Here is a 24,792-nt window from a genome sequence, read left to right as displayed (position 1 = left end):
CCATTGTCATCAAATCAGAACCTCAGCAGGCGCTCCGATAGTCTGGATCATGTGCCCTGATCATAATCGGAGACAGTTTAATGGTTCTTGTCTAGTCTGTTGGTCTCCACGAGGAATAAGCTTCTTTTTCCACTGCTAGGGAAAAGCCAAGTGCTTTCCTAACTGGCAGGGGGATGGGATGTCCTCACTGAACATGAGTGAAGGCCAGCAATGGGCTGCACCTTTTGGGGGATTGAAAGAGCACTAGACTTGGGTCAGGGGGTCAGGAAGCCTGAGTTTGATCTCAGGCAAGATATTTCATCTATCTGAGCCTTGCTTTTCTCATCTACAAGTGTGGACACACGTTGCTTTGCCCCTCCAAGGTTGTGGCAACAATTTAGTGAGATAGCTGTTGTGGAATGCTTAATGCAGTGCTCAGTCCAGAGTAGAAAGGTACCCAGGAGGGTGCTGGTTGAATCTAAAATGTGAAATACATACAGGGTGACTATGCAAAGGATAAAGAACTCTATTCACCTAGCAAATATTTTTAAGTATCTACAATGTAACAATCATTGTGTTTATATTTCTTTTGTAGTAATAATAATAATAAATTAGTTAATGAACAAAAACTTAAAGAGGATTAAAATGATAGCATTTAATATTTATCAGAGCATTTTAGTGCAGTTGATTTGGTTCGTGTTTTGTGATAACTTTATTGAAAGATAATTCACATACTATAAAGTTCACCCTTTTAAAGAGTACAGTTCGGTGGTTTTTACATTTTCACAGTCTTAAAACCATCACCACTATTCAGTCCCAGAACATTTCATCACCCCCAAAAGAAACTCCATACCTAATATATCAGTCACTCCTCAGTCCTGTCTCCCCCGCAGTCTATATGGATTTGCCTATTCTGCACATTTCATGTAAATGGAATCATATGATACGTGGCCTTTTATGTCTGAATTTTTCACTTAGAATAATGCTTTCTAGGTTTATCCACATTGTAGCATGTTCAGCACTCCTGTCCTATGGTTGAATCATATCCCATTGTATGGATATACCACATTTATTTATCCATTCATCAGCTGATGGAAATTTGGATTATTTCCATGTTTTGGCTATTATGAAAAATGTTACTATGAACATTCATGTATAAGTTTTTGCAAGGATCCATGTTTTCAGTTCTCTTGGATGTTATACCTAGTTGAGGAATTGCTGAGTCATATGGTAACTCTATATTTAATATTTTGAGGACTTCCCAGACTGTTTTCCAAATGGGCCACACCATTTAAAAATTCTGTCAACAACGTATGAGGTTTTCAGTTTATCCCCATTTTTGCCAACACTTCTTATGGTTTTTTTTTTTATTATTAGAGCCATCCTAGTGGTTTTGAAGCAGTATCTCATTTGTAATTCTCTAATCACTAATAATATTGAGCATCCTTTCATGTACTTATTGGCCTTTTATATATCTTCTTTGGTGAAATGTTTATTCAGGCCTTTGCTCATTTTTAATTTTGATTATTTGTCTTTTTATTGTTGAGTTATAAGTGTTCTTTATATATTTTGGATACAAATCTATTGATTTCTAAATGTTTTCTTCCAGTCTGCAGGTTGTCTTTTTGTGTGTGTGTGTGGAGGGGGGGCAGGCTCTGGGAATTGAACCCAGGTCTCTGGCATGGCAGGCAAGATGTCTGCCTGCTGAGCCACCATGGCCTGCCCTCTGCAAGCTGTTTTTTCACTTTCTTGATGGTGTACTTGGAAGCAAAAAAGTTTTAACTTTTGATGAAAAAATTACCTGTTTTCTTTTGCTGCTTGTGCTTCTTTTATTACATTTAAGAAATCATTGCCTAATCCAGGTCATAAAGATTTATTCCTATGTTTTCTTCTAAGAGTCTTATAGTTTTAGTTCCTACCTTTATATCTTTGACCCATTTTGAGTTAATTTTTATGTATAATGTGAGGTAGGGGTCCTGCTTCATTCTGTTGCATGTGAATATCCAGTTGTCACAACATCAGTTGTTGAAAAGAGTATTCTTTTCCCTTTTGAGTTGTCCGGCACCCTTGTTGAAAGTCAACTGATGATAGACAAATGGGTTTTATTTCTGGACTTTCAATTCTATTCCATCTATCTCTATGTCCATCCTTATATCGATACTACACTGTCTTGATTACTGTAGCCTTGTAATGTGTTTTGAAATGGGGTAGTGTGAGTCTTCTTTGTTCTTTTTCAAAGTTGTTTTGGCTACTCTGGGTATCTCGTATTTACATATGAATTCTGGGATCAACTTACCAATTTGTGCAAAAAAGGCAGCTGGGATTTTAATAGGACAGGGTTAAAGGTGTCAATCAATTTGCCATCTTAACACTATTAATCCATAAGCCAATCCATGACATGGGATGCCTTTCCATTCGTTTAGATCTTCATTAATTTCTTTCAATGATATTTTGTGGTTTTCAGCATTTATGTCTTGTGCTACTTTTGTTAAATTTATTCCTACGTATTTTATGCTTTCTGATACTATTGTAAATGAAACTGCAATTGTATTGTAAATTCTTAATTTCATTTCATTTTTGGATTGCTCATGGCAGGTGTATACAAATATAACTGCTTTGTATATTGATCTTGTATCCTGCAACCTTGCAGGACTAGTTTATTAGTTCTAATATATTTGTTTTGGATTCTTTATGACTGTCTCTATACAAGGTCATGTCAAATGCTAATAGAGATAGTTTTACTTCTTTCCATTCTGGATGTTTATTTTATTTCCTAATGGCACTGGCTAGAACCTCCAGTACAATATTGAATAGATATGACCGGTATGACATCCTTGGCAAGTGCGATACCTTTGTGTGATATCCTTGTGGTCTTGCTTTTGATCTTAGAGGGATAGCATTCATTCTTTCACTATTGAGTATATTAGCTGTGGATTTTTTATGGATACCTTTATGGGGGACACAGAGGAAGTTTCTTTCTATTTTTAGTTTGTTGAGTATTTTTATCCTGAAAGGGTGTTGTTGTATTTTGTCAAAAGCTTTGGTTCATATTTTTTAAAAATCTTAATACAGTTGAGATAAAACATTGAGGTCTCTGTCTTCATTGGCTTATATCTTGTGGTGGAACACAAACAAATAAAAATGTACTAAAAATATATCTCAACACCTCAGACTGAGCTTAAAACTAGTAGGCTCCCAGTAAAAGCTTGTTGATATAAATGAACAAATGAAGATGACATGTGAGTTATCTTGACAGCTCAGCAGTTAAGGTTCCCTGTGAGTGATGCAGTTAACTGTTACAGATCAGGGGGACATGGGAAGAAAGATGGATTCATTGGGGCAGGTTCTATGAAGGAGGTGGGTTTTAGGTTGGGCTTGAGGGACATGTGGAATTTCATGAGCTAATGAGGGGGCATTCTGAGTTGATGCAACGGCAGGAACAAAATTCATAGACAGGTTAGCGGTGTTGCTGTTTGTTCAACATCAGATTGGCTCGAGGAGAATGCTTATGCTGAGAATGGAACAAAGTGATAGCACAGCTATAGTTGAGGCCAGGTATGGAAGATCGTATGTGTCAGGTTAAGGAGTATGCCTTTTATGCTATGGCCTGTAGGGTGTCTCTGAACTTTTAAATTAAAAGGATGGCATGACCAAAGAGTCTTGAGGAAAAGTAATTTGGTAATGTGTTACAGGATGGGATGGGAGGAGAAAGAAGCCATGAGACCTGACAGAGCCTGTTACAGTCACTAGATGTGAGGTGAGGGGCTAGGAATTACATGAGCATGAAAGGGACAGAGGAAGACCAAAGATGTTTTGATGGAAGAAGTTAAGGGACTGGGTGATAAATGAATGAATACAGGATGAGAAGTAGATGGTTGAGCCAAGTGTGACTCAAAAGTTGTGAGCCCAGGTGTCTGGGAACTATGACAGGATCATGGCCAAACATGGAGAAGCCAAAATTGGAGCACTTCTCAGGGTGGTGCACCAGGAGAACAGTGAGGTCAGCCTGTGTTTTATCAGAAGCTTCAGAAGGCTATCCTCGGCGTCCAAGCTCCAAGGGCATTGGGCACATGGCATCAGTGACGGTCAGAGATCCAGCAAATTGCAGCTAACCCAGGGATAGATAATTCAGGGACTTGCTTCCAGGTCTGGAGGCTGGTACAAGAGTAAGGGGCATTAAACTTGAGTCCAAGAAAGCAGGTGCCTGTGTGAATCTTGAGACATGCTGGGTTGAAGGGAGCAACCAGATTTGGCCAGTCCTGCACAGGATTTGAACAGAGGCAGAAGACCATGCACCTCAGGGTGGACTTCATGAAGAAAGAGATGGAGGGTCACAGAAGTAGGGCAGAAAAGGAAGAAGGAAGGAACACAGAGGCATCTGCATGTATGGAGCCACTGTTAATCCTCATACCAACCTTGTAAGCCTGATAATATGGACTCTACATTACCAACATGGAAAGTGAGGCTCAGAGAGGCTAAGATACTTTCTAAAGTTTGCACAGCTAGTAAGTGTTGAACAAGATTGGACCAGGCTCCATAACTCCACAACCCTGCTCCTCTTATGTCTTCCCCACGCAGGATTAGAGGTGTTCCTCACAGACCTACAGAGCTCCTGGAATAACTTGCGGCACCACACTGAGGAGATGAGCTCCAACCGCCTCCTCGTCCGCCGTGGCCAGCCCTTCAACATCACTCTGTACTTCAGGAACCGGGCCTTCCAACCTGGCCTGGACAACATCATCTTCGTGGTTGAGATGGGTGAGGACCTCAACTAGTCCACAGAAGCCATGTGTATGCGTGAGCATGTACTGGGGGGACGTGGGAGGCCATGCCTGGAGGATGGGAGGCCATTGTAGAGGATCTCAGCTTCACTTCTCTCCCAGGGCCCCTGCCAGACCTGGCCAAGGAAACTCGGGCCGTGTTCAGCCTGGCAAGCCGTGGTGGCTCCAGGTCCTGGATTGCCTCCCTGGAGCTCAATGGGGCCACCTCCCTGGAGGTGAGCCTGTGCGCCCCTCCTTGGGCGGCCGTGGGTCGGTACCTCCTGAAGGTTCACATCAACTCCTTCCAGGGGTCTATCAGGGCCTACCAGCTCGGGGAGTTCATTCTGCTCTTCAATCCCTGGTGCCCAGGTAAGGTGAGGTGCCTGTGTGGGCGTCTGTCTGTCTCCATCTGTCTGTCACTGCTGCCCCAGAGATCCATCAGGCACAGAGTTCTAGATGGCTGTTCCCTGGCCACCCACATCAGCAAACAACAGCCAGGACAGGGAGACCTTGCTATTTATTCACTTACGTAGAATTTAAAAATTAAGAGCCAAGATATCTTTACTTAAAAAGAAAACTATTACAACTAAGTTTGACCACTGTCAACATCTACCTTCATCATACATTTTTTTTAATTTTAAAAATTTTTTAAAAATATAACTGCAAGCACAAACATTCTTAACATATGATCATTCCGTTCTACATATGTAATAGGTAATTCACAACATCATCACATAGTTGTATATTCATCATCATGATCATTTCTTAGAATATTTGCATCAATTCAGAAAAAGAAATAGAAAGAAAACAGAAAAAAATGCATACATACCGTACCCCTTACCCCCCTTTCATTGATCACCAGCATTTCAATCTACTAAATTTATTTTAACATTTGTTCCCCCTATTATTTATTTTTATTCCATATGTTTTACTCGTCTGTTGATAAGGTAGATAAAAGGAGCATCAGACACAAGGTTTTCACTATCGCACAGTCACACTGTGAAAGCTATATCATTATACAATCATGTTCAAGAAACATGGCTGCTGGAACACAGCTCTACATTTTCAAGCAGTTCCCTCTAACCTCTCCATCACATCTTGACTAACAAGGTGATATCTATTTAATGCATAAGAATAATCTCCAGGATAACCTCTCAACTCTGTTTGGAATCTCTCAGCCATTGACATTTTATTTTGTCTCATTTCGCTCTTCCCCCTTTTGGTCAAGAAGTTTTTCTCAATCCCTTGATGCTGAGTCTCAGCTCATTCTAGGATTTCTGTCCCACATTGCCAGGAAGGTTTACACTCCTGGGAGTCATGTCCCACATAGAGAGGAAAAGGGTGGTGAGTTTGCTTGTTTTGTTGGCTGGAAGAGAGAGAGGCCACATCTGAGCAACAAAAGAGGTTCTCTTGGGGGTGACTCTTAGGCCTGATTTTAAGTAGGCTTAACCTATCCATTGTGGGGTTAAGTTTCATATGAACAAACCCCAGGATTGGGGGCTCATTCTATTGTTTTGGTTATCCCCACTGCTTGTGAGAATACAAGAATTCTCCACTTGGGTAAGTTGAATTTTCCCCCTTTCTCACCATTCCCCCAAGGGGACTTTGCAAATACTTTTTTATTCACTATTCGAATAACTCTGGGATTTGTCAGGGCATCACTCTGGACAAACCTACAATATCTTATGCCCTACTCAAGGTTCCATGTTACTTATGGTGTTCAATTAAGCTGTCCACATAAGTTAAATTAGGAACTGCTCTAGTCAAAATATAAATTTTGTACCAAATAAACAATTTTTGCTTTAGTCTTACACATAAGTTAAAATTTTAAAATATTAATTACCACCTATTTTCAACACCCTGCAGTATTGACATTCCTTTGTTCTTCCTCATGCAAAAACATTTTTAAATTTGTACATTTAGTCACTATCATATACACACTAGGCATTCTTAGACTATACCATCTCAGTCTTTATCATCTATCTTTCCTTTTGATTTCATTTGTGCCCTCAGGCCTCCTCTCTCTATCATTCTCACATTCAACTTCATTCAGTGTTCTAACATTATTGTATTACAGTTAGGTGGTATTGTGCTATCCATTTCTGAATTTTTACAATCAGCCCTATTGCACAATCTGTATTCCTTCAGCTCCAATCACCCAATATTTTACCCTATTTCTATCTCCTAATGGTCTCTGTTATCAACTGAAATTCTCCAAGTTCATTCACTAATGTCAGTTCATATCAGTGAGACTATACAGTATTTGTCCTTTTGTTTCTGGCTAATCTCACTCAGCATAATGTCCTTAAGGTCCATCCATGTTGTTACATACTTCATAACTTTATTCTGTCTTACAGCTGCATAGCATTCCATTGTATGTATATACCACAGCTTATTTAGCCACTTGTCTATTGATGGACATTTTGGCTGTTTCCATCTTTTAGTTATTGTAAATAATGCTGCTATAAACATTGGTGTGCAAATGTCCATTTGTGTCCTTGCCCTCATGTCCTCTGAGTAGATACCTAGCAATGGTATTACCAGGTCATATGGCAATTCTATACTTAGCTTCCTGAGGAACCACAAATTGCCTTCCTCAGCAATTGTACCATTTGACATTCCCACCAACAGTGGATAAGTGTGCCTCTTTCTCCACATCCTCTCCAGCACTTGTCGTTTTCTGTTTTATTGATAATGGTCATTCTGGTGGGTGTGAGATGATATCTCATTGTGATTTTGAGTTGCATTTCCCTAACAGCCAGGGAAGTCGAGCATCTTATCATGTACCTTTTGGCCACTTGTATTGCCTCTTCTGAGAAGTGTCTGTTCAAATCTTTTGTCCATTTTGTAATTGTGTTGTCTGTCTTTTTGTTGTTGAGTTGAACAATCTCTTTATATATTCTGGATATTAGACCTTTATCTGATATATCGTTTCCATATATTGTCTCCCATTGTGTAGGCTGTCTTTTTACTTTCTTGAAGAAGTTCTTTGATGCACAGAAGTATTTAATTTCAAGAAGTTCCCATTTATTTATTTATTTCTTCAGTGCTCATGCTTTGGGTGTAAGGTCTAGGAAACCACCTCCTATTATAAGATTTATGAGATATTTCCCTACATTTTCTTTAACAGTTTTATGGTCTTAGAACTAATGTTTAGGTCTTTGATCCGTTTTGAGTTCATTTTTGTATAGGGTGTGAGATATGGATCCTCTTTCATTCTTTTGCATGTGGATATCCAGTTCTCTAGGCATCATTTATTGAAGAGACTGTTCTGTCCCAGGTGAGTTGGCTTGACTGCCTTATCAAAGATCAATTGTTCATAGATAAGAGGGTCTATGTCTGAACACTTTATTCGATTCCATTGGTCAGTATATCTGTCTTTATGCCAGTCCCATGCTGTTTTAACCACTGTAGCTTCACAGTATGCCTTAAAGTCAGGTAATGTGAGAACTTCAACTTCATTTTTCTTTCTCAGGATAATTTTAGCTATTCAGGGCACACTGCCCTTCCAGATAAATTTGGTTACTGTTTTTTCTATTTCTGAAAAGTAAGTTTTTGGGATTTTGATTGGTATTGCATTGCATCTGTAAATCAATTTAGGTAGAATTGACATCTTAACTATATTTAGTCTTCCAGTCCATGAACATGGCATGCCCTTCCATTTATTTAGGTCTTCTGTGATTTCTTTTGACAATTTCTTGTAGTTTTCTTTTCTCTCTTTAGTTAAATTTATTCCTAAATATTTTATTCTTTTGGTTGCAATTGTAAATGGAATTTTTTTCTTGATTTCCCTCTCAGATAGTTAATTACTAGTGTATAAAAATACTACAGGTTTTCGAGTGTTGATCTTGTAATCTGCCACTTTGTACTCATTTATTAGCTCTAGTAGTTTTGCTGTGGATTTTTCAGGATTTTTGACATATAATATCATATCATCTGCAAACAGTGAGAGTTTTACTTCTTCCTTTCCAATTTTCATGCCTTGTATTTCTTTTTCTTGTCTAATTGTTCTGGCTAGAACTTCCAACACAATGTTCAATAACAATGGTGATAGAGGACATCCTTGTCTTGTTCCTGATCTTAGGGGAAAAATTTTCAGTTTTTCCCCATTGAGGATGATGTTAGCTGTGAGTTTTTCATATATTCCCTTTATTATGTTGAGGAAGTTCCCTTCTATTCCTATCCTTTGAAGTGTTTTCAACAGGAAAGGATGTTTAATTTTGCCAAATGCCTTTTCTGCATCAATCAAGATCATCATATGGTTTTTCTGCTTTGATTTGCTGATATGGTGTATTACATTAATTGATTTTCTTATGTTGAACCATCCTTGCATACCTGGGATGAATCCTACTTGGGTCATGGTGTATAATTCTTTTTTTTCTTTTTTTCTTTTTTTTTTTAATATGAATAGGCACAGGGAATCGAACCCGGGCCTCCCGCATGGCAGGGGAGAACTCTACCACTGAGCCACCCTGGCCCACCCTATAATTCTTTTAATGTGCTGCTGGACTTGAGTTGCTAGAATTTTATTGAGGATTTTTGCATCTATATACATTAGAGAGATTGGTCTATAGTTTTCTTTTATTGTAATATCTTTGTCTGGTTTTAGTATGAAGATAATACATTTTTTTTTAACATGGGCAGGCACCAGAAATCGAACCCGGGTCTCCAGCATGGCAGGCGAGAACTCTGCCTGCTGAGCCACCATGGCCTGCTCATATTATTATTTTAGTATACTGCTGGTGTTACAGCTGTGTTTTTTATTTTATTTTATTTTTATTTATTTTTTTGCATGGGCAGGCACTGGGTTCAAACGTGGGTCCCTGGCATGGCAGGTGAGAACTCTGCCTGCTGAGCCACCATGGTCCGCCCTGGTATGAGGGTGATGTTGGCTTTGTAGAATGAGTTAGGTAGCTTTCTCTCCTCTTCAGTTTTTTTGAAGAGTTTGAGCAGGATTGGTACTAATTCTTTCTTGAATGTTTGGTAGAATTCACATGTGAAGCTATCTGGTCCTGGACTTTTCTTTTGGGGGAGCTTCTTAATGACTGATTCAGTTTCTTTACTTGTGATTGGTTTGTTGAGGTCATCTATTGCTTCTTGAGTCAATGTTGGTTGTTCATGCCTTTCTAGGAAGTTGTCCATTTCATCTACATTGTTGAGTTTATTAGCATAAAGTTGTTCATAGTATCCTCTCATTATCTCCTTTATTTCTGCGGGGTCAGTGGTTATGTCTCCTCTTTCATTTCTGATTTTATTTATTTGCATCCTCTTTGTTCTTCTTTTTGTCAACCTCGCTGTACTGGTTTGAAATGATGCATGTCTCCTAGAAAAGCCATGTTTTAAGACTATTTCATAAAGGTAGAATAATCCCTATCAATACTGTATGTTTGAAACTGTAATCAGATTATCTCCCTGGAGATGTGATTTAATCAAGAGTGATTGTTAAGTTAGATTAGGTAGAGGCATGTTTCACCCATTTGGGTGGGTCTTGATTAGTTTCTGAAGTCCTATAAAAGAGGAAACATTTTGGGAGAAGAACGACATAGCCACGATAAGCAGACAGCCCACAAGCCAGTGACCTTTGGAGATGAAGAAGGGAAGCGCCTCCCAGGGAGCTTAATGAAACAGGAAGCCCGGAGAGAAAGCTAGCAGATGACACCTTGCTAGCCATGTGCCCTTCCAGCTGAGAGAGAAACTGTGACTATGTTCACCATGTGCCTTCTCACTGAACCCTGAACTTCATCAGCCTTCTTGAACCAAGGTGTCTTTCTCTGGATGCCTTTGATTGGACATTTCTTTAGACTTGTTTTAATTGGGACATTTTCTCGGCCTTAGAATTGTAAACTAGCAACTTATTAAATTCCCGTTTTGAAAAGCCATTCTGTTCCTGGTATATTGCATTCTGGCAGCTAGCAAACTAGAACACTTGCTAAGCGTCCATCAATCTTATTGGTTTTCTCATAGAACCAACTTCTGGTTTTGTTGATTTTCTCAATTGTTTTCATGCTCTCAATTTCACTTATTTCTGCTCTAATCTTCATTATTTCTTTCTTTTGCTTGCTTTGGGGTTAGTTTGCTGGTCTTTCTCTAATTCTTCCAAGTGGATAGTTAATTCCTTGATTTTTGCTCTTCCTTCTTTTTTGATTTAGGCATTTAGGGCAATAAATTTACGTCTTAGCACTGCCTTTGCTGCATTCCATAAATTTTGATATGTTGTGTTTTCATTTTCATTTACCTCGAGATATTTATTGATTTCTCTTGTAATTTCTTCCTTGACCCACTGGTTGTTTAAGAGTGTGTTGTTGAGCCTCCATATATTTGTGAATTTTCTGGCACTCTGCCTATTATTGATATCCAACAATAATAAAGGAAAGTTGGATCATAAAGGAAATAATATGGATCATTATTGATCCATATTGGTTGGATATGGATCCAACCAATAGGTTGAATGATCTATCAACTGAATGATCAGTTGGATCATTCCTTTATGATCCAAGAAAGTGTTTTGTATGATTTCAATCTTTTTAAATTTATTGGGACTTGCTTTGTGATCCAGTATGTGGTCTAACCTTAAGAATGATCCATGAACACTTGAGAAAAAGTTGTATCCTGGTGTTCTGGGGTGTAATGCTGTATAAATATCCGTTAAGTATAGCTCATTTATTGTATTATTCAGATACTCTGTTTCTTTATTGATCCTCTGTCTAGATGTTCTGTCCACTGATGAGAGTGGGGAATTGAAGTCTCCAGCTATTATGGTAGATGTGTCTATTTCTCTTTTCAGTGTTTGCTTCATGTATTTTGGAGCATTCTGGCTTGGTGCATAAATATTTATGATTGTTATGTCTTCTTATTGAATTGTTCCTTTTATTAATACATAGTGCCCTTCTTTGTCTCTTTTAACTGTGTAACATTTGAAGTCTAATTTGTTGGATATTTGTATAGCTATTCCTGCTCTTTTCTGATTGTTATTTGTATGAAATATCTTTTCCCAACCTTTCACTTTCAACCTATGTTTATCCTTGGGGCTAAGATGTGTTTCCTGTAGACAGCATATAGATGGGTCCTGTTTTTTAATCCATTTTGCCAGTCTATGTCTTTTGATTGGGGAGTTTAATCCATTAACATTTAGTGTTATTACTCTACGGGCAGTACTTTCTTCTATCATTTTGCCTTTTGGATTTTATATGTCATATCTAATTTTTCTCCTTTTTACCTTTACTGATAGTCTTCATTTCTACACTCTTCTCCACACCTCTCTCTCTCCTGTCTTTTCCTATCTGTCTCTAGTGCTCCCTTTAGTATTTCTTGCAGAGCAATTCTCTTGGTCACACATTCTCTCAGTGATTTTTTGTCTGAAAATGTTTTAATTTCTCCCTCATTTTTGAAGGATGATTTTGCTGGATATAGAATTCTTGGTTGGTAGTTTTTCTCTTTTAGTAAGTTAAATATATCATCCCACTGTCTTCTCGCCTCCATGGTTTCTGCTGAGAAATCTACGCATAGTCTTATTGGGCTTCCCTTGTATGTGATAGATTGCTTTTCTCTTGATGCTGTTAAGATTCTCTCTTTCTATTTGACATCTGACATTCTGATTAGTAAGTGTCTTGGGGTACATCTATTTGGATCTATTCTGTTCAGGGTATGCTGCACTTCTTGGATCTATGATTTTAAGCCTTTCATAAGAGTTGGGAAATTTTCAGTGATAATTTCCTCCCTTAGTTTCTTTCCCCTCTTTCCCTTCTCTTCTCCTCTGGGACACCCACAACTGTATATTCATGTGCTTCATGTTGTCATTCAATTCCCTGTGTCCCTGCTCATATTTTTCCATTCTTTTCCCTATATTTTCTTTTGCTTGTCAAATTTCAGATATTCTGTCCTCCAGTTCACTAATCCTATCTTCTGTCTCTTGAAATCTACCATTGTAGGTTTCCGTTGTTTTTTTCATCTCTTCTACCGTGCCTTTCATTCCCATAAGTTCTGTGACTTGTTTTTTCAGACTTTCGATTTCTCCTTTTTGTTCTTTCCTTGCCTTCTTTATATCCTCCCTCAATTCATTGATTTGATTTTTGATGAGGTTTTCCATGTCTGTTCGAACATTCTGAATTAATTGTTTCAACTCCTGTATCTCATATGAATTGTTGGTTTGTTCCTTTGACTGGGCCATATCTTCAGTTTTCCTAGTGTGATTCATTATTTTTTACTGGTGTCTAGGCAATTAATTACCTTAATTAGTTTATTCTGAAGATTGTTTTCACTTCTTTTACCTAGGATTTTCTTGCTGGATGACTTTGTTGTCTATCTGTTCTTTGACATTCAGTTCAGCTTATTGTCGATCTCTAGCTTTGATTTTGTATAACAGGTCAGAATTTTTCAGTTCTTGTTTTCTTGTTTCTTGTCCTGCCTGCATGGTGCCTTTGCTGCTACCTCCCTACTTCCTTAGCAGGGTCTACTTAGGTACTATGGACCCCAGCCAGATTTTCCCAGACCAAACTGGCCTCCTCTGAGGAGAAGTCACCTGCATCAGTTTTCCCTGAGGATGAGACCCAGCAGATTAAAAGACTTTCCTATGAAGCCTCTGGACTCTCTGTTTTTCCTATCCTGCCCAGTATGTGGCATTTTTCTACCTGTGTGTCTCACCATCATAAGGTGATATGATACTTTTAACTTCAGCAGACTCTCCCTGCTGGGATCTGTTTGAGACAGAGGGGCGGTTGTAGGCTGGTTTTAATTGCTTCACTTTTCCAGACCCTGGGGTCTGAATTCCTTGAGGCAGGGAATCCACCTAAGCTGGACTCCACCCCTCTCCTGGGGAAAGCACAGGCTCCAGTCATGCTCTCAAACAAGCTTAATTCTGCCTATGCCTGGGGCAGTTAGAGCCTGAGAAGCTTGCCACTGTATCCAAAGGCAGTCAAGCTGTAGAAAAAGAATGAGAAAAGTCCTTTTCGAGCAGGACCCCTGTTCCTCAGGTTTGCCTATCAAGAGCTTAAGTTGGTATGTTGTTCTGTATACCTTCAGATCCTATGTGCTCCCTCCTTTCCTTCAGGGCCCAGGCCCTTTCAAGTATTATGTGCTATCCGATCCAAAAACCTCTGTTCCTTTTTTTCTTTTTTCATTTTTCATCAGCCCTGCCCTCTCAGCACCGGGGCAAAAATCAGCAACCTCCACTTTGACTCGAGGTTCAGCTGAGCTGGGGGCCTATTTTGAGTAGTCAGAATTTGTGAATTAATTCCACATTTGGAGCTTAGTTGCACTCAGCCCCTGCTGCTAGTAAGGTCCCTTTCCTTTCCCCTCTGGGAAGCAGCCTGTAGGGGAGGGGGGCTGGCCACCACGGCTTGGGGAACTCATGGTTCTGGGGGATCTCACAGCCGCCCAGCTAGTCCAGGCTAGTGTACGCTGTGTGTCCAGTCACTGACGTGGCCCCAGCAGTTGTTCTATACTGTTCCTGGCTATTTAGTAGATGCTCTGGAGGATGAACTCAATCCCACACCTTGCTAAGCTGCCATCTTGGCACTCCGGCTCTGGTCGCAGCTTGTTTCATGGGGAAAATCCATGGAGTCGAGATGAAGTCTTATCATACATTTTTAAAATTAATTTGAGTTTTTCTATTATAAAAGTAATACATGTACAATGGCTATACTGAATGTTTGTTTAATATACGTAAAGGTTTATAGATATTTATATGCATATAAGATGAAAAGTAAAACCTCCTAATATCCCTATTCATTCTCCAGAGGAACTCACTATTAACATTTTTTTTATGAGTAGTCTTAAAATTTTTTTTCTGTATTTAAATACATGTGTATGATGTACATGTATATACAATATACAATACATCCCACATCCCACATATGGAATTATAGAATAGAAACCATCCTCCAATTTGCTTTTTTCATTTAACAACTCAACTTTGGACATATTTTCCTATCACTAATTCCTTGTATCAGCCACAATTATTTTATGGATATACCACTTTATGGATATGCCAAATGCTTTTTAACTAGTTTCCTATTTATTGTCATTAAGCTGTTTCCAGTTGGTCTCTTACACATACACACACACACATACATACAAAACTGCAGTGACTATCCCAGCACCACCTGTTCCACTAGCCCTATCCTCTAAATCTACCTGTAAGGGGAAGGAATGGGATAGATACACGGACAAGGACATGGTATGGGTGGAGTGAAGAACAGACAAGGAAGAAAGGGTGGGAAGTAGGACAAGAGAGAGAAAGAGTAGGAAACAGGTGTAGTGTGCTTTGGGTCAGAGTCCAGACTCATTTCTAACTCAAAGGATGTTCTCTTTCCCATCTTCCCCCAACCTTATCCCAAGTGGGGCCACCATCTTACCTGCTGGGTGGTGTCAGAACACTGACTGCCCCTCCAAACACCTGCCACTTCCCGTCCCTCTCTGATTCAAAACCTGCCAGCCAGGTGTTTCAGAATTGCATTGAGGGAGGGTCACCTCTGACATAGGGGATTGGGGAGAGTGATATCTGTGGGGCCTTCTCTTCTGAGGTTTATACCCCCGTCCAGGTCCCAGGGAAACCCAGTGCTGGGGCTAGGGATTGGGGGGGGGCTGCAATCAGGATCAGCAGCTGCCCCATCACCACCACAGGATATTCGCCAGGAAACCCCTCCCACAGAAGGAATGATTACATCCACCCCTAAATTCTGATTGACACTTCTCTAGCCAGGTTTAGTTGAGTGTAGAATATGGAGTCACATGGCCTCTGTGCTCAAATTTCAGCTCTGTACTCATGAGTGGTTTGGGCAAGTTACTTAACCTATCTGAGCCTGTTTTTCTCAATCTTAAAATGAGGCTATGATGTAAATGTATTGTAAAGCAAGAAAGTCCACAGAAGGTAAATTTATGATTCCACCTCATGTTTATGTCGAACCTGTTGGTGTTGGAAGCGTGGTGGAAGATGGGTCTGTTCAAGGTCTTCTCTCTCGTGCCCCACTTGGAATCACCCGGTGCTCTCCCCAGAGCAAGGTTTTCAGAGGCTCGACTGTGTCCTGAGATGGGAGTGGTGCAGGAGGGGCCAGATGACTCTTTTCCTTTGTCTTCCCCCTTTTTGATTCCTAGAGGACACTGTCTACTTGGATGGTGAGCCTCAGAGGCAGGAGTATGTCATGAATGATTATGGCTTCATCTACCAAGGAAATAAGAACTGGATCCAACCGTGTCCCTGGAACTATGGACAGGTGAGTCTCAGCCCCATTAATGCCCTGTGCAGGCCCTGGGCTTGTGGGGAGAGGGCAGTGGGAGCAGGATGGGAGGTTGTCCCTCATGGAGCTTTACCCAGGATTGCTGAGAGATGGTAACTGAATTGGAAAAGGAAGATGTGAGCTGTGACCATAAGGAGCTCAGGGAATGGCCACAGGAAGTTGGGATGGCAGGTCCTTTCTTTACTGACCATGTCTGATTTGGCCAACAGGATCTAAGGGGAAAGGACACCCCACCCAGTAATTCCACTGGCTGTGAGGATGAGAATGAAGGGGACAGCAGGGACAAGGGCAGTGATGGTACCTGCTGGTTTTGTTCATGAAACTCTTTCCAGTGGCCCCATTTTCTATTTTCTCACTCCATCCTCATGGTCCTATTGGGGGACCCTAAGGTCATCCTGTCACACCAGGGAAACTTGTCCCCTGAATATCATAGCTGGAAACAGGGCTGATGGACAGCAGTACATTTCTCTTCCAAATACTACTGCAATATTATTTTTTATTTGTTTTCTATTTATTTATTTTTATTTTTTATTATATATATTTTTTTACTGTATCTTTTTTTCATTATAAAAGTAATACATGATTGTTTAATATCCTTTACAAAGAAATTTTACAAAAATGGGCACCCAAAACGGGGAGGTTGCCCTCTGCAGTGTCACCAGCTTGGTGTATGTTCCTCTCCATTTTATCTTCTATGCATATTCTAAAGCTTGATTTTAGTTGTAAAATTGGATCATGCTGTTCAGTGTTCTGCAGTTTCTGCCTTTCTAAAAGCAGATGCTCCAGGAATCTGGCCCAGGCCAGGGAAGAGGTTTTAGGCTGAGTCTGGGCAACAGGAACACTGTGGAAAGGGAGAGGTCTCAGAAGGGGTCTCAGCTGGGAAAACCTGGGGTCCCTTGGAGCCTTGTATCAGTTTGATATAGGTTTCTCTCCTGGACTTGCCCAGATGGAAACCTAGGATGTGCAGCCTTCAAGCCCAGCCTGGCTGGGGGTGACTACTGCCAAGATGAGACATAGCAGCCTCCACTGACCCCAAATGCCATTTCCAACTCCTCTGAGCACAGGCAGATAGGGGACCCGGAGAGGCCCTGGACAGGAGCAGTGTGCTGTCATTTGTGAGAAACTGAAGTAAGGCGCTGCTGCCTTCTGAGCTCTGGTCCTTCTTTTTCTATCTCTCTTATTCAGTAAATATAAATTGAATTCCTGCTCAGTGCCACGCAGGGTGCTAGGTGCTGGAGATATGAAAATAAATAAGACACTGCCCCTGACCCCACAGTATAGCAGGGACTCAGACACATGAACTGGTCAGCTTACATGCCATGAGTTATGTAAAGAGCTGGGCATGCGGTGTTCTAGGAGCCAGGTTGATTGGGCTTGGGGGTGTTGGGGAAAGCTTCTTGGGAGAGGAGATGCCTGAGCTGCATTAGTCAAGTTGAGGAAGATGGAAAGAATATTCCAGGCCAAGGGAAAGATTGGGCAAAGATACAAAGGTGAGAAATGAATGGTATGTCCTGCCACAGAGGTTAAAGTCAGATGTTGCTGGATGTAGGGGCTGGAACAGGGAAGGTCTTATGCTCCTTCTATAAGAGGTTGAAGTTTTGATTCTGAGGGTCCTAGGGGACCTTTGAAAGTTTTAAAGCCCAGAAGCATGGGATCATAGAATTATCCTGATTCTATTCATTGCCCAACATTATTATATGGGAATAAATTCATTCATTCAACAAAGATATAGGAGTCCCTTCTATGCTAAGCATTTGTGCCAGATCTGATGTCTAGAGTAGTGAGAAAAGCTAGAAAGCGACATAGCTTACATCCAGGTAGGGAAAACATTGATTGATTACATCATTATAAATGAGTCTGATGAGTGGAGGAAATGTACCCAGTGCTATGGTGCTAAACCAGGCTCAGGCTCAAGGAGGCTTCAGAGGAAGTGGCATTTGCTCCAAGCCCTGAGGATGAGGAGGAGTCAGCCTGCTATAATTGGGAAGTTTCCACAGCTCGCATGCAATTAGCCATCCTGGAGCTCCACTGAATCACGGACGCCATGGCAAGTGGGCACCAATACCTGAGCAGTAGTTACCAATGATGAGCTGGGTCAGCAGATGGGAGAGGGAGATGAGGTGATGTGGTGTTAGCAAGAATATTCCAATGGCTCTGGGGAGTGTGGAGCTTGGGGGAGGAGAGGGACAGACTCTTTGGGGACAAAAAAATACAGCAGTAGCAGTGGCTGCTTCAAAATGAAGCAGGAGGGATTTGACATGCCAAGCTCATGAGCCAACCTAGGCAGATGGTGTTTGTGGCCGTTCTCTCTGGCATAGTTGCCTCCTAAATGGGTTTGCATTCTGCAAACACGTACCGTCAGAGAGCTGGGCTTCATGGGTCATGTATTTCTCTGAACGTGCACATGTTCCTGGTATGGGTGCCTCACCTCTCTGTATGTCCCCTTGCAGTTTGAAGAGAATATCATAGACATCTGCCTGACGCTGCTAGATAAGAGCCTGAACTTCCAGATCGACGCAGCCACAGACTGTGCCCTGCGGGGAAGCCCCGTCTACATCAGCAGAGTGGTGTGTGCCATGGTAAGGTCCAGAAAGAGGACGTCGTGCAGGGGGATTCCTGCCTAGTTACAGTTGCCACCTGCCATGGGGATATTAGAGTCGAGAAGCAGGGTGCACTCTGGCAGAGTCACTTTGAGTGAGACTGATGCTAAAATGTGGGTACCCGGTTTTCTCAATTGAGCTTTGAAATAGCTGGGTGTGGGCCATCAACTCTACTAATCCCATATTGCATGTTTTGGAAAAGGCTGAATGTAGCTCTGGTTTGAGTCATGCTGTTTGGGAAATGTTGTTCTTGTTTTAAATTTCCTTTGTTCTGAAGTATTTTTAAAAGTGCTCAGAGCCAAGTTCCAACTTTGGGAAAGGTGGCTGGCTCAGAGCTAAATAGAAACAGAATAATCAATTATCAGTGGAGCACATGTCAGAATAGCTGGTCCCCCATTCCCTACCTCTTGCCCAACAGGATGGGGAATTCCCAGGTAAAATGAGGTCAAAGGTCTCTTCTGTGTCTCAGGCCCATGGGCCTTCCCAGTCAGCTCACACATCATGCCATTTTCAGGAAAAGGATGCTCCCAACGTTTCTATATGCAGCTCTCTTTCTTTTTTTTTTACATGGGCAGCCTCCAGGAATCGAACCCAGGTCTCCAGCATGGCAAGAGAGACCTCTGCCACTGAGCCACCATTGCCCTGTGGCTTTCTTTTTTCAGATCAACAGTAATGATGACAATGGGGTGCTCAATGGAAACTGGAGTGAGCATTACTTGGACGGCACCAACCCCGCAGAGTGGACTGGCAGCGTGGCCATCCTGAAGCAGTGGCAGGCCTCAGGCTGCCAGCCAGTGCGCTATGGGCAGTGCTGGGTCTTTGCTGCTGTGCTGTGCACAGGTAGGAAGCCCTGTTCAGAAGTGAAAAGGACCCCATGGAAAGATTAAACATGCATTAACCCTTCTGAACCATTCTTGTCCCAGCCTCACCCATTCCCCACCAAATGATGTCTTCTAGCTGAAATGTCCTGTCACTAAGCTCGGGTTTTACAAATGTAGGCCTAACTTCAGAGAATGGTTCTGAGGTGGAAATCACACCTTCCCGGGATCTAGTAACCATCCCCTTGTCTGAGCTTGAGCATCCCAATGTAATAGTCCTAAGAGCCTGGCTGAGAGTTGTCCAGGTCAAAGAAAGAAATGAAATGAGAGGCCAAGTAATTAGACAGTTTACACATGGATGAGTAGCTTTTTTGAGCACAGAAAATGGACTTCATGAAGATGTGCACCTGGGAGGGAAATGTGAGTCTGAGTTGTGGTATAGGCCACAGAGCCAGAACAAGATGGCAGCCTAATAAAATGACCTTGAATTTGGTGTTCTCTCCAGTCTGAGCATCCTGGAGGCCTGATTCTGGACAGGAAGTTAGGAGTTGGGGAAAATGGGGGATCAAGTTTTCAGATAGGGAGTGGATGCTACATTTGTAAAAGAAAAGCTAAAATCAAAATAAATGCATATGGGGGAAAGAAGGTAAAAGGAAGGTGGTTTGTGGGTGGTAAGAGGAACATGCAGAAAGAGGAGGTGGCAGTGGGTGGTGGAACCTTGGTGGAACTGACACCTGGAAATGAGTAACAGGAGGAGGTCAGATTCCGGCTCCTAGCCCTCACCCTCACACAGCCCACACCCCCACCCTTAGGCCAGCTCAGCAGCTCTTGACACGCATATCCGGATGCCTGACTTGGGTTATACTCAGAAAGTTAATGTTCTTGATCGCTAGGGAAAGATGCCAAGAAGGACTATTGCTAACAGGATTTTCTAGTCCAATCCAGGTGGCCAGTCTTATCCACAACTTAGTGTTTACTGACGGTTCAGGTCTTTTCCATAGAAATTCACCAAGTTATAGAAAACTTGGTGCAGTCTGTGTGGATGTGTGTGCTGGACCCATCTCTGGCTCTTGGAACCACACAGGAGAAGCTCCAGGCTGCTCTCCAAGAGTTTCCTTCAACACTGACAGAGTGATTTTGCACGGCTTGATGATGAAGTCTTGAGCTTACTTCTCTTTTGTGGCTGCAAAAGTTTATTTTGAATTGAATGCTTTGATACCTTCAGGATAAGAAATAGGTAATTCAATAGCTTTGATGCCCCAAATCATGGAGATTTGGGTGAACTAGAAGATATGAGTCATCCAAGAAGCAAGCACAAGACCAAAAGGCAGACAATGGATCTTGTGTAAGAGAGCGGAAGCTTCATGTGTGTGGAAAAGCCTAGGGTCTCATGGGCCTGATGTGTGTGTGTGTGTGTGTGTGTGTGTGTGTGTGTGTGTATTGGGGGAGAGAGCCAGAAGTTTGGGTGTGGTTTCCTGGAACTAGATGATGAGAGACAGGTGGAGCCAGTGAATGGCGATTCTGCAAGAGCAGACCAATTAGAATGTTTATCAGAATCATAGCCTTTTGGTGACCTGGGAACAAAGGGTTGGGCAAAATGGGTCAAACATGGCTCAGTCCAACTGTGGCTCAATCAGCACCAGACCTCCCCAAAAGGCCCACTCTGTTGTATGCTGATGAATACACCGGTTTGAAAAGCTCGATAATCCATCCAACAACAATTCCTACTGAGTCTCTATTCTGTGCCAGGCACTGTGCTCCAAGTGTTCTTGGGTGGGTAAGACACAGATTCTATGCTCTACCTAAGTCAGAGTTAAGGATTTAGCAAGCTCCTTATCTCAATAAAGCCATCAAAGCATATTGATGATAGTGGTTATTATTTTTGTTGTTATTTCTCAATCACAATAGCCAATATTTATTGAGGACTTTCTTTGTGCCAGGCACTGTGCTAAACACAGCCCAGAGTAACAGTTAAGTGTGTGGGTTTGAGGAAAAACTATTTGGGTTCAAACACCAGCACTACCATTAATTCGTCAGGTTACCTTGGATAAGTTACGTAACTTGTGCCTCAGTTTCCTCATACATATGATGGGGGATTGTATTGATACCTCACAAGGTTAGTGAAAGGACTGAGTGAGTTCATACATGCAGAATGCTTGGAATAGTACCCAACAAAACTGAGTATTCAGTATTGCCTTGCTTCAGCCCCCAAATGATCTAATGACGTGGACTTTGTCATCTCCATTTTGTGGATGAGGAAGCTGAGTTGCAGAGCCCATTTCACACCACGCTTTACCACTGAGCTGCACTACCACATGAACAGGGCTAGCAGCTGCCATTTTTCCAGCACCCACTGTGTTTCAGGCACACACTGGGCACTTTCACTATTTCTAAACCTCACAACTACCTGCAAAGTAGGTTGCGTTACCACCATTTTACATATGAGAAAACAGGCTTTAAGTGATGGAGTGACTCACCTGACTCAGAGGAGCATTCTCCTCTCTGGAGCCCTGCTTTGCAGTGCAGCCTTTTTTTTTTTTTTATTAATTAACGGAAAAAAAGAAATTAACCCAACATTTAGAAATCATACTATTCTACATATGCAATCAGTAATTCTTAACATCATCACATAGATGCATGATCATCGTTTCTTAGTACATTTGCATCAGTTTAGAACAACTAGCAACACAACTGAAAAAGATATAGAATGTTAATATAGAGAAAAGAAATAAAAGTAATAATAATAGTAAAAAACAAACAAACAACAACAAAAAAAAACCTATAGCTCAGATGCAGCTTCATTCAGTGTTTTAACATGATTACTTTACAATTAGGTATTATTGTGCTGTCCATTTTTGAGTTTTTGTATCTAGTCCTGTTGCACAGTCTGTATCCCTTCAGCTCCAATTACCCATTATCTTACCCTGTTTCTAACTCCTGCTGAACTCTGTTACCAATGACATATTCCAAGTTTATTCTCGAATGTCCGTTCACATCAGTGGGACCATACAGTATTTGTCCTTTAGTTTTTGGCTAGTCTCACTCAGCATAATGTTCTCTAGGTCCATCCATGTTATCACATGCTTCATAAGTTTATCCTGTCTTAAAGCTGCATAATATTCCATCGTATGTATATACCACAGTTTGTTTAGCCACTCGTCTGTTGATGGACATTTTGGCTGTTTCCATCTCTTTGCAATTGTAAATAACGCTGCTATAAACATTGGTGTGCAAATGTCCGTTTGTGTCTTTGCTCTTAAGTCCTTTGAGTAGATACCCAGCAATGGTATTGCTGGGTCGTATGGCAATTCTATATTCAGCTTTTTGAGGAACCGCCAAACTGCCTTCCACAGTGGTTGCACCCTTTGACATTCCCACCAACAGTGGATAAGTGTGCCTCTTTCTCCGCATCCTCTCCAGCACTTGTCATTTTCTGTTTTGTTGATAATGGCCATTCTGGTGGGTGTGAGATGATATCTCACTGTGGTTTTGATTTGCATTTCTCTAATGGCCAGGGACATTGAGCATCTCTTCATGTGCCTTTTGGCCATTTGTATTTCCTCTTCTGGTAGGTGTCTGTTCAAGTCTTTTTCCCATTTTGTAATTGGGTTGGCTGTCTTTTTGTTGTTGAGTTGAACAATCTCTTTATAAATTCTGGATACTAGACCTTTATCTGATATGTCATTTCCAAATATTATCTCCCATTGTGTAGGCTGTCTTTCTACTTTCTTAATGAAGTTCTTTGATGCACAAAAGTGTTTAATTTTGAGGAGCTCCCATTTATTTATTTCCTTCTTCAGTGCTCTTGCTTTAGGTTTAAGGTCCATAAAACCGCCTCCAATTGTAAGTTTCATAAGATATCTCCCAACATTTTCCTCTAACTGTTTTATGGTCTTAGACCTAATGTTTAGATCTTTGATCCATTTTGAGTTAACTTTTGTATAGGGTGTGAGATACGGTTCTTCTTTCATTCTTTTGCATATGGATATCCAGTTCTCTAGGCACCATTTATTGAAGAGACTGTTCTGTCCCAAGTGAGTTGGCTTGACTGCCTTATCAAAGATCAAATGTCCATAGATGAGAGGGTCTATATCTGAGCACTCAATTCGATTCCATTGGTCGATATATCTATCTTTATGCCAATACCATGCTGTTTTGACCACTGTGACTTCATAATATGCCTTAAAGTCCGGCAGCGCAAGACCTCCAGCTTTGTTTTTTTCCCTCAAGATGTTTTTAGCAATTCGGGGCACCCTGCCCTTCCAGATAAATTTGCTTATTGGTTTTTCTATTTCTGAAAAATAAGTAGTTGGGATTTTGATTGGTATTGCATTGAATCTGAAGATCAATTTAGGTAGGATTGACGTCTTAACTATATTTAGTCTTCCAATCCATGAACACGGTATGCCCTTCCATCTATTTAGGTCTTCTGTGATTTCTTTTAGCAGTTTTTTGTAGTTTTCTTTATATAGGTTTTTTGTCTCTTTAGTTAAATTTATTCCTAGGTATTTTATTCTTTTAGTTGCAATTGTAAATGGAATTCGTTTCTTGATTTCCCCCTCAGCTTGTTCATTACTAGTGTATAGAAATGCTACAGATTTTTGAATGTTGATCTTCTAACCTGCTACTTTGCTGTACTCATTTATTAGCTCTAGTAGTTTTGTTGTGGATTTTTCCGGGTTTTCGACGTATAGTATCATATCGTCTGCAAACAGTGATAGTTTTACTTCTTCCTTTCCAATTTTGATGCCTTGTATTTCTTTTTCTTGTCTACTTGCTCTGGCTAGAACCTCCAACACAATATTGAATAATAGTGGTGATAGTGGACTTCCTTGTCTTGTTCCTGATCTTAGGGGGAAAGTTTTCAATTTTTCCCCATTGAGGATGATATTAGCAGTGGGTTTTTCATATATTCCCTCTATCATTTTAAGGAAGTTCCCTTGTATTCCTATCTTTTGAAGTGTTTTCAACAGGAAAGGATGTTGAATCTTGTCAAATGCCTTCTCTGCATCAATTGAGATGATCATGTGATTTTTCTGCTTTGATTTGTTGATATGGTGTATTACATTAATTGATTTTCTTATGTTGAACCATCCTTGCATACCTGGGATGAATCCTACTTGGTCATGATGTATAATTCTTTTAATGTGTTGTTGGATACGATTTGCTAGAATTTTGTTGAGGATTTTTGCATCTATATTCATTAGAGAGATTGGCCTGTAGTTTTCTTTTTTTGTAATATCTTTGCCTGGTTTTGGTATGAGGGTGATGTTGGCTTCATAGAATGAATTAGGTAGTTTTCCCTCCGCTTCGATTTTTTTGAAGAGTTTGAGGAGAGTTGGTACTAATTCTTTCTGGAATGTTTGATAGAATTCACATGTGAAGCCGTCTGATCCTGGAC

At 40.9% G+C, this 24,792-nt stretch overlaps 1 protein-coding gene across 5 annotated transcripts in view; it reads left to right on the top strand.

Annotated features, from left to right (window-relative positions):
• The window catches only part of TGM5 (transglutaminase 5), a 43,795-nt gene that overhangs the window by 1,761 nt on the left and 17,242 nt on the right, over positions 1–24,792 (top strand). For 3 of the 5 annotated variants that reach the window (XM_077127626.1, XM_077127628.1, XM_077127627.1), the window contains 5 exons: positions 4,558–4,737; positions 4,863–5,108; positions 15,831–15,949; positions 18,424–18,552; positions 19,236–19,413. In XM_077127626.1, the coding sequence (XP_076983741.1) occupies positions 4,558–4,737; positions 4,863–5,108; positions 15,831–15,949; positions 18,424–18,552; positions 19,236–19,413 (852 nt within the window). Of the gene's footprint in view, positions 1–4,557; positions 4,771–4,862; positions 5,109–15,830; positions 15,950–18,423; positions 18,553–19,235; positions 19,414–24,792 lie in introns of those variants that run through there. The other 2 variants (XM_077127629.1, XM_077127630.1) reach the window with 2 other exon arrangements.

This window comes from Tamandua tetradactyla, chromosome 14 (assembly GCF_023851605.1).
Source record: "Tamandua tetradactyla isolate mTamTet1 chromosome 14, mTamTet1.pri, whole genome shotgun sequence".
Taxonomy (NCBI): Eukaryota; Metazoa; Chordata; class Mammalia; order Pilosa; family Myrmecophagidae; genus Tamandua; species Tamandua tetradactyla.
The sequence above is the reverse complement of the archived record's forward strand: the minus strand, read 5'-3'. Positions and strand labels throughout refer to the sequence as shown.